The 10,850-nt window shown below is 47.3% G+C and overlaps 1 protein-coding gene across 1 annotated transcript; it reads right to left on the bottom strand.

The window, feature by feature from the left end:
* Positions 1-758: 758 nt before the first annotated feature.
* On the bottom strand, positions 759-5,201 carry COPRS (coordinator of PRMT5 and differentiation stimulator). The gene is made up of 4 exons (XM_052658667.1): positions 5,073-5,201; positions 2,453-2,504; positions 1,849-2,070; positions 759-1,148 (listed from the first exon to the last, which is right to left on the bottom strand). The coding sequence occupies exons 1-4, from the start codon at positions 5,169-5,171 to the stop codon at positions 979-981; spliced, it is 543 nt and encodes a 180-aa protein (XP_052514627.1). The 5' UTR covers positions 5,172-5,201; the 3' UTR covers positions 759-978.
* Positions 5,202-10,850: the final 5,649 nt, after the last annotated feature.

The raw sequence follows: 10,850 nt of genomic DNA, 5'->3' as shown, positions 1-10,850 counted from the left end.
CTCAGCCTGCCAAAGGGGCAAGTGTGACTGACTCGGTCTGGGGCATCACAAACCTGCTGAGGTGTGGCCCGCCAGGTCCCTCCTCCAGACTCACACACGCACGTACACACACACACACACACACACACACACACACACACACACACATGAGGGCAACCACGGGAAGACTTCAGAGTCGTGTATGGGATCAAGTCACAGTTCTGCCGTCTCCCAGCCATATGATCTGGGAGAGGTCAAAACATTTTGAGCCTTATTTTCTTTTTTTTTTTTTTTTTGAGCCTTATTTTCCTCCTCTCTAACATGAGGTTAAAAAAAATTTTTTTAAGTGACTTATGTAAGTAATTGTTAAAGATTAGAAGATTAAATGGAAAACAGAGTGTAAAATCCTTTCAGGCCAATTGAGGGTTATACAATTGCTGCTTTAATTAATTTGCCATTTCATCTTCCAGCCTGCAGAAAGTCCTTGCTAACTAAGTAAATGGTCAATTTTCCAGAACAGGAACAGAAGTCAGCCGTGAAGTCACCAGCGTCTCAGCTTCTGGTCAGTAGGACCAGATCCGCAGAGGCCAAACTAAAACATGGTTTTCTTTCACAGAGTCGTTTGATCTTTCGTCTCAACATACATCAATCCTGAAAATGGACTGAAGGGCTTCAAATGAAGGAGAGGAAGCTTTCCTCAGAATTATCTAATGAAAAAGGGGGAGGAAGTAGGCAAAGGCACACTGACTTTTTTCTTCTTTTATTTATAAAGAACATGGTTCCTCCCCCCAACACAGACATAAACACGCACACGTTCCAAGGAGGAGCTTATAAAAACAACAGAACCAGGGCACTCAGGACCTTACTTAACACCAGTCCGTTTGCTCGACTGGGGGATCACTGGGAATGTTTCCTCAGGTGTGACCTCTCACACCTCAAAGAAAGGAGACCTTGACCTGAGGGGCCCCTCTGCCCACCCAGCAGGCAAAAGTGACACCCTCAGTCTTCTGCATCATCAAACTGTCCCGTTTCAAAGACCATCTTGGAATAATGGGGTATCAGTGGAGGCGGATGGTGCCAACTGGGGTCATAGATCATGTCTCCTTGCGGGGCACAGCACACCCAGGGTCTGACCTCTTGAGAAAGGCAACCTTGGATGTCGTCAGCATCTGCAGGCAGTTTTAAAAGACAGATTAAAAGGAGGGAGTGTGACAAGACAGACCCAGAAATATCTAGGGGACAGACACTTGCACGTCTTTGCTTAAACATATGCACAGGCAGGCACACACGTATGCACACAGTCTTCTGTTGCTGGACAATCCCAAGCACCTTCACTCTGAGGCCACCCACAGTCCCGCTTCTCTGACACAGGTTTTCAGCAGTGCAGAGAAAGCAACTGAGAGCACTTCTGTCTGCGGCTGCTCCATTCATACAAAGATATTTGGAGAGAGTAACGCTGTTTCAACATTCAAACAGACCCATACTGTTATAAAATAAAATACAAAACTGGCACTTCCCCCCACCAACCCCCACCTCCAATATGAAAGAGGAGCCGTCACAGAAATTTCAGACCATGAGGCAAAGCTAATAGATGTGGCTCCCTCTTCCAAACTGTTTAGGGGTTAATCTGGTAGGAGGGTCTCAGGAGCCTGGCCTGTGTGACCCCATGGACTATATGTAGCCTGCCAGGATCCTCTGTCCATGGGACTTTCCTGGCAAGAACACTGGAGTGGGTTGCCATCTCCTATTCCAGGGGATCTTCCCAACCCAGGGATCAAACCCTCATCTCTTGCATTTCCCACACTGGCAGGCAGATTCTTTCCGACTGCACTAGAGCCTGGCCTAGGACCCCAGAAACCCTGCACCTACCATATGGATTCCCCTGATCTGCTTTCAACTCTAGGTCCCAGTCCTCGTGAAAAAGATCACCAGCCTGTTCCTTGGGTAGACAGCCGGACATTCCTTCTGACAGCTCCCAGGGACTCGGTTCCCCATCAGAATCCTCGTCATCTTCAGCAAAGCCTTCCTCTTCACAATGGGTGCCCTCACCATGGGCAGGACTATCGTGAGGGATGCTCTGTGCTCCGTTGGCTAAGAAATCGACAAAAGGAAGAACATCTTAAAACAACAACCTGGTCGTGTTCTGCTAGGAAGATGTTCGGCAAACTTACTAAGAGGGCAACAGTAACAAGCGTGTGGAGCCCCTTAGCCACCAGAGCACTTATTTAAAAACTGTTGTTCTGGTCCCAGTTTTAGAAGTAGGGTTGATAATTTATTTTCAATAAGATGTTCTGTCTTAAACAAGGCCATTCATTACCAAGTCTTTTCATTCACATGAGGAAATCGGGCAGTGTGTATTTTCAGGTGGTTTAAATGACATGGAGGGAAAGGTCTTCTGGCAACGATAAGCTTTCACAGTACAGACTTCCTTGGTCTCTCCCAAGAGCCACCCCCGCCTCTGTCGCCTACTTGCCTAGTCGATCTGTGGCGTTCTCAGGCGCTCTCTCCTGATTGGAGTGGTCAGCCTGTGGGAAGAAGAAACAAGGACCCAGGACTTGGATATCTCAGGAATGGCCAGTATTTCAGCCCCATACCCACCCTTTCAGACCCTCCTTTGCGAGGCTGGGGTGGGACCCTGCAACCCACATTTCTACTGTGCCCTGTTACATTGGGACTTGCTGCTTCCCATTCCTGTGGGCATCACCCCTGCTGGCAGGATCACCTGCCTTCACAGAGTGCCTACTGAATCCAGTGTACAGGCTGCCAGCACATACAGAGCCAGTCTCCTCGCTGGGCCCTTTTTTTTTTTTAAATATGTATTTGGCTGCACCACCTCTTAAGCTGCAGCACTTGAGATCTTTAATTTTGGCATGTGGGATCTAGTTCCCTGACCAAGGATCGAACCCAGGCTGCCTGCATTGAAGCGTGGAGTCTTAGCCACTGGGCCACCAAGGAAGTCCCTCACCAGGCCCTCTCTTGAGAGGTCTGGTCTCCTCCTCCAAGCTCAGAGACTTCAAACTAGCCAGGACAGCACCCCGTCCTCAGAGGCTGGAATTTCAGCTCCCTGAAATTGTCCTCTGAGCTTGCACATTTTAGTCATTCCAATCTCACCCCTTTGTTCCCTCAGCCCTGGGGCCGGTTGCTGTTTCCCTGCAGTGGATACCTCCATGTTCATTTTTACCTTAACTTTTTATCTAGCTAATAGCTCTTTTATCAGATTTCATCTCCTGACAGACACAGGAGGACTAAAGAGCTTTAGCTGTTCAAGGGAAATCAGCAGTTGACGGGAAATCGTCTTCCTTCATAGCCATCGCTAGGTTTCTCTGCTCCCATCGCGCAAAAGTTCTGAAATCCTGTGACTTCCCTGGCAATCCAGTGGCTAAGACTCCACGCTTCCAATGCAGGGGGCATGGGTTCAATCCCTGGTCGGGGAACTAAGATCCCATATCTGGGCAGTATGGCCAAAAACAAAAAAAGAGAGAGTTCCTGAAATCCTATCACCTGTGAAGACGTCTTTCTAAGTGAGGCGAGAAATGTTCACAGCCTGCATAAGAAGGCGTGACTTCAATCCCATTCACTCAGAGTATACCTGGGACACATCACTTCAGCCACCATGCCTGGGTTTCTGTCTCTGGAAATTGGGGACAATTGTTCTAACCCAGCAGGAGGTTTATAATGAGATAACACTGATGAAGACACCTAGCACACAGCAGGAATATAACATTTATTGAGCTGAAACCCACCTTCTTTGCCCCTATATTTAAACTGTAATTGGCACCTGCTCCAGTTAGCTCACAACCTAGTCCTACCTGGATTTAATGAGCTAATTCCATCGCCAGTAGTCGGTGACAACTCCCGGTCACCCCTGCTGACCAATAGTGGGACTTCTCACCTCTTCTATTGCAAGAGCTTCCTAACTGCCTTCCCACTCACCCACTTTTGCTTTTTTTTAATTTGGCTGCACCAGGTATTAGTTACAGCATATGAGAGCCCCCACCAGGGTCCCCTGCATTGGGAACACAGAGTCTTAGCCACTGGACCACCAGGGTCCCACACTCACCCATCTGGCCGCAGCCTCACACTGGAAATCATCACTCTGCCCAGAAACCTCAACAGGCCTCCACTGCTAGAGTACAAAATTCGCCATGGCATCCACATTGTCCCTTCAGGCTCCATCAACTTGTGCAGCACAGTTCTCTCTCCAAGCTCCCAACCATCTGCCCTGCACATCCTCATCTCCACGCCTCTGCCACGACCACTATCCTCTCATCTTGGAGAGGAAGTGCAGGAACCTTCCTGCTGTGGCCTGCCAAAATCAGTCTCATCCTACCTGCCCGCTAAAGTAATTTTCTTTATAAGCCTACCACTACATTTTTCCTATCTTATTTTGGTTAGGATGTCTCTGATGCTTAGATAAGCATTCCTCTTCCATCAAGCTAATAAATATGCGTGTGTGAAGTGCCAGGCACTACGCTACGCACCGGGTTTACAGCACTAAATAGAGCGTTCCTACCCTCAAGAAGCTCACCGTCTAAAAGGGATTATTGAACAAGGGCAGGACATGACTGTAATAGCAGTCTTTGAGAAACCGGGAGCTGTCTGGCGCGCAAAAGAAAACAAGTTTCTAGAAACCCTGCGTCAAACGCGGCCTTTTGGTTTCAGTGAAAGGAGAGCGCGCAGGAGCCATCATTCGGTGCTCCGGCTTAGCTGAGCATCCCCACCATGGGACACGGATCCTTCAGGGAAAGTAGCTCTCCTCGCAGCCCTCACCTGGCTCCAGCCCAGGCCCCCGAGCAGCAGCCCCAGCTCTCGGTCAGCAGCATCACCTCCCATTTAGCAAGGACGCAAAGGCGCCCTGGAGCCAACAGCCAGCTCTCCCAGCCCGGCGCGCCCACCCACGTCCTCCAGGTTGCCCCGCCCCACAGTCCCGCGGCCCGGCTGTTTCCAGCTCGGGCGCGCGCCCAAACGGCCGGGCTGCCCGAGGAGGGCCGGGAGCGCTTCCCCGGTTCCGTGGCCCACGCCCCGCGAGCCCCCGCAACTTCCCGCCGCCGACCGCAGGTGGTGGACGCGCCCAGGCCCCGAGCCGCGCTCACCCCCGGACTCGGGGGCGCCTCCCGCCCGCTCGGCAGCTGCAGACCCCGCGGCTGCTCCGCGGCCCCCAGCGCCTGGGCCCCGGCGGTCGGAGGGTCCATGCCTGTCTGCCCGCGGCTCGGCACCCAGGTCGCCGCTCGGCCACGTGACGCGCCGGCCTGGCTGCCGGCCCGAGCCTACGCCGTTGAGGGCCAATCAGCCTGGGGTGCTCTCGGCCGGGGGGCGGGGCGCGGGGGGTCAAGAGGGAGCCAGGGGCGGGGCAACGGACGGGGCGGAGTAAGGGGCGGGGAGTGCCCGCCTCCGAAAGCCCCGTCCACCCAACCGTCCCGAATCTTAATTTTTGTAGCCGCTGGCGATGCAGGTCCCAGGGCTAGACGACTAGCTGGGTCTGGAACGCCTGAGTGTTACCTCTACCCAATCACAATTGACATGCTTTCCTTCAAAACCCGTTCAGTTCAGTTCAGTCGCTCAGTCGTGTCCAACTCTTTGCAACCCCATGAAAAGCAGCACGCTAGGCCTCCCTGTCCATCACCAACTCCCAGAGTTTACTCAAACTCAACTCCATCGAGTCGGTGATGCCATCCAGCCATCTCATCCTCTGTCGTCCCCTTCTCCTCCTGCCCCCAATCCCTCCCAGCAACAGAGTCTTTTCCAATGAGTCAACTCTTCCCATGAGGTGGCCAAAGTATTGGAGTTTCAGCTTCAGCATCAGTCCTTCCAAAGAACACCCAGGACTGATCTCCTTTAGAATGGACTGGTTGGATCTCCTTGCAGTCCAAGGGACTCTCAAGAGCCTTCTCCAACACCACAGTGCAAAAGCATCAATTCTTCGGCCCTCAGCCTTCTTCACAGTCCAACTCTCACATCCATACATGACCACTGGAAAAACCATAGCCTTGACTAGACGGACTTTTGTTGGCAAAGTAATGTCTCTGCTTTTGAATATGCTGTCTAGGTTGGTCATAACTTTCCTTCCAAGGAGTAAGCGTCTTTTAATTTCATGGCTGCAGTCACCATCTGCAGTGATTTTGGAGCCCAAAAACATAAAGTCTGACACTGTTTCCCCATCTATTTCCCATGAAGTGATGGGACCAGATGCCATGATCTTCTTTTTCTGAATGTTGAGCTTTAAGCCAACTTTTTCACTCTCCTCTTTCACTTTCATCAGGAGGCTTTTTAGTTCCTCTTCACTTTCTGCCATAAGGGTGGTGTCATCTGCATATCTCAGGTCATTGGTATTTCTCCCGGCAATCTTGATTCCAGCTTGTGCTTCTTCCAGCCCAGTGTTTCTCATGATGTACTCTGCATATAAGTTAAATAAGCAGGGTGACAATATACAGCCTTGACGTACTCCTTTTCCTATTTGGAACCAGTCTGTTGTTCCATGTCCAGTTCTAAACTGTTGCTTCCTGACCTGCATACAGGTTTCTCAAGAGGCAGGTCAGGTGGTCTGGTATTCCCATCTCTCTCAGAATTTTCCAGTTTATTGGAAGTCAAAACCTGTTAGAATAGTCAATTAACCTGCATCTACCTAATAGTGCATAAGAGTTTAAAAACTTTTTATGCAATTGTAGCTCTAATCCCATTTTACTCTTCTCTATAAACAGGTTTCTCTAGAACTTGGGCTGGAATCAGGCTACAACTCTCCCACAAATGGATGAGACAACTCAGGAGCCCAGTGACTCTCCCCCCTGAGCTAACCAGGTCTTAGCGTTAACCCATTAGAAACCAAGCCAGATTGATCAAAACTCTTAACATTTCATACACCCTTATAGGCCCCAACCAGTAACGTTGAAGAAGCTAAACGGTTCTATGAAGACCTACAAGACCTTTTAGAACACACACCCAAAAAAGCTGTCCTTTTCATTATAGGGGACTGGAATGCAAAAGTAGAAAGTCAAGAAACACCTGGAGTAACAGGCAAATTTAGTCTTGGGGTATGGAATGAAGCAGGGCAAAGGTTACTCGAGTTTTGCCAAGAGAACGCACTGGTGATAGCAAACACCCTCTTCCAACGACACAAGGGAAGACTCTACACATGGACATCACCAGATGGTCAACACCAAAATCAGATTGATATTCTTTGCAGCCAAAGATGGCGAAGCACTATACAGTCAGAAAAAACAAGACCAGGAGCTGACTGTGGCTCAGATCATGAATTCCTTATTGCCAAATTTGGGAAAACCACTACACCATTCACGTATGACCTAAATCAAATCCCTTATGATTATACAGTAGAAGTGAGAAATAGATTTAAGGGACGAGATCTGATAGAGTGTCTGATGAACTATGGACGGAGGTTCGTGACATAGTACAGGAGACAGGGATCAAGACCATCCCCATGGAAAAGAAATGCAAAAAAGCAAAATGGCTGTCTGGGGAGGCCTTGCAAATAGCTGTGAAGAGAAGCGAAAAGCAAAGCAAAGGAAAGATATAAGCATCTGAATGCAGAGTTCCAAAGAAAAGCAAGGAGAGATAAGAAAGCCTTCCTCAGTGATCAATGCAAAGAAACAGAGGAAAACAACAGAATGGGAAAGACTAGAGATCTCTTCAAGAAAATTAGAGATACCAAGAGAACATTTCATGCAGAGGGGCTTGATAAAGGACAGAAATGGTATGGACCAAGATATTAAGAAGAGGTGGCAAGAATACACAGAACTGTACAAAAAAGATCTTCATGACCCAGATAATCACGATGGTGTGATCACTCACCTAGAGCCAGACATCCTGGAATGTGAAGTCAAGTGGGCCTTAGAAAGCATCACTACAAACAAAGCTAGTGGAGGTGATAGAATTCCAGTTGAGCTATTTCAAATCCTGAAAGATGATGCTGTGAAAGTGCTGCACTCAATATGCCAGCAAATTTGGAAAACTCGGCAGTGGCCACAGGACTGGAAAAGGTCAGTTTTCATTCCAATCCCAAAGATTGCTCAAACTACCGCACAATTGCACTCATCTCACACACTAGGAAAGTAATGCTCAAAACTCTCCAAGCCAGGCTTCAGCAATATGTGAACCATGAACTTCCAGATGTTCAAGCTGATTTTAAAAAAGGGAGAGGAACCAGAGATCGAATTGCCAACATCTGCTGGATCACCGAAAAAGCAAGAGTTCCAGAAAAACATCTATTTCTGCTTTATTGACTATGCCAAAGCCTTCGTGTGGATCACAATAAACTGGAAAATTCTGAAAGAGATGGGAATACCAGACCACCTGACCTGCCTCTTGAGAAAACTATGTGCAGGTCAGGAAGCAAGTTTAGAACTGGACATGGAACAGACTGGTTCCAAATAGGACAAGGAGTACATCAAGGCTGTATATTGTCACCCTGCTTATTTAACTTATATGCAGAGTACATCATGAGAAACACTGGGCTGGAAGAAGCACAAGCTGGAATCAAGATTGCCAGGAGAAATATCAATAACCTCAGATATGGCAGAAAGTGAAGAGGAACTAAAAAGCCTCCTGATGAAAGTGAAAGAGAAGAGTGAAAAAGTTGGCTTAAAGCTCAACATTCAGAAAACTAAGATCATGGCATCTGGTCCCATCACTTCATGGGAAATAGATGGGGAAACAGTGTCAGACTTTGTTTTTGGGCTCCAAAATCACTGCAGATGGTGATTGCACCCATGAAATTAAGACGCTTACTCCTTGGAAGGAAAGTTATGACCAACCTGAACAGCATATTCAAAAGCAGACATTACTTTGCCAACAAAAGTCCGTCTAGTCAAGGCTATGGTTTTTCCAGTGGTCATGTATGGATGTGAGAGTTGGACTGTGAAGAAGGCTGAGGGCCGAAGAACTGATGCTTTTGCACTGTGGTGTTGGAGAAGGCTCTTGAGAGTCCCTTGGACTGCAAGGAGATCCAACCAGTCCATTCTAAAGGAGATCAGTCCTGGGTGTTCTTTGGAAGGACTGATGCTGAAGCTGAAACTCCAATACTTTGGCCACCTCATGGGAAGAGTTGACTCATTGGAAAAGACTCTGATGCTGGGAGGGACTGGGGGCAGAAGGGGACGACAGAGGATGAGATGGCTGGATGGCATCACCGACTCGATGGAGTTGAGTCTGAGTGAACTCTGGGAGTTGGTGATGGACAGGGAGGCCTGGCGTGCTGCGATTCATGGGGTCGCAGAGTCGGACACAACAGTGACTAACTATAAGCTATGACACTCGGTCACAGTAACCCTAAACATCCTTCACTGTGCCCATAGTCTCACCTAGGCGCCTATCTTGCAGTGCTCCAAGTCTGGCCCTCTACAGCCAAGGGCAGCAGAAGTTAGGCAGCACCTGAACTGGGGAACAGCAAATTCTAAAGACAGCCCTTGCTGCCTTTCCCTCTCTGGGCTGCCTGAACCTCTGTAACAAATCTGCTCAAGGTGTGATAATCACCTTAACCTGTAAAAGTAGCAGAAAAGCTGGAAGCTGGAATTCTTTGTTCATCAGGCCATTTTATGACAATGAGATTACACTATTCCTTCAAATCTCCCAAAGAATGTTGTTTATATATTACATAAGCCATTTGAAAAATATTTAGCCTAACACAGTTGATAGGTAACATTTTCTTCTCTATGCAGGCTTTCCTACAAGAGTGTGTGACCATTTGTCATTTTTTCTGATGCATGAGTCAATTTCCCCAGATCTAACTGGATCTAGGTGAAGTGTCTAGCAGAACCTTATTTGATGGGTGGAAATAAGTTTTGTTATCTGTGCTGTTCAGGAAACCATGGGGCTGGGAGACCACTTGAAAATGTGTCCAGTGTAAATGAATTATCTAATTTCAATATATTTAAGTCCCCACATGTGGCTGGAAGCCACCGTATCAGCAGAGTTCAGGGTGAACTGGCTACATGCCTTTTCATTATCTGCAATGGTGAGAACCAGGTACAGGATGTGATGACCCCAGGGTGACCCATCTTCATAGCCATGCTGGAAGGACAACCACCATCCTTTTTACTCTCATCTCTTATGTGCTCTTTCCTAAAATAAAAAAAGCCCATTAAGGATTTAAATGTTGAATTTCCCAAGACTTAGTGGAGAAGACAGAGATGTTTCTTATTTTAGAATAAATGACACACAACCAACCATTTAAGGTACAAAAGCTCATAATAAAGGTGTCCTAAAATAGACTAATAGTCATAGAAATATATAATAAAGGTAAAATTAAAAAAGAAAAATGGCCACAAATGTTGTAGAAAATTTAGTTAACTGCTTGGCGTAAACAGAGTTGTCTTCAGCAGGAGATGGAGTTTTCAGCAATCGAAATCATACACGCACACATACAAAACCTTTGAACACCAAAAAACACTACACACAAACACAAAAAAAGCTGGGAGCAAATATCTGTTAGAAAACACAAGCTAAAGATTACTATTCTTAGTACATAGGAAACTTACAAATCAGTAAAAAAAAAAAAGTTAAAGTAGTCAAACATGAGAACTAGGAAAAACACAGTAGCACAGTCTAACAAATTAACATATGGTAACATCAAAGAAATGCACATTAAAACAAGGATATATCATTTTTCACCTATTAAAATGGTAAAAAATATATAAAATACCCATAATGCTTGAAAGTATTTTCATACATTGCAAATTGGCAATACTTATCCATACTCTTTAAAATAATTATATCCTCATGTATACTATCATGTAAGAATTGAATCGCCAGTCTATGTCCGACGCAGGATACAGCATGCTTGGGGCTGGTGCACGGGGATGACCCAGAGAGATGTTATGGGGAGGGAGGGGGGAGAGCGGTTTATGTTTGGGAACGCATGT

Source organism: Budorcas taxicolor, chromosome 19, assembly GCF_023091745.1.
Source record: "Budorcas taxicolor isolate Tak-1 chromosome 19, Takin1.1, whole genome shotgun sequence".
Lineage (NCBI taxonomy): Eukaryota > Metazoa > Chordata > Mammalia > Artiodactyla > Bovidae > Budorcas > Budorcas taxicolor.
Note: the sequence above shows the minus strand (reverse complement) of the source record. Positions and strands in the feature narration are given on the sequence as shown.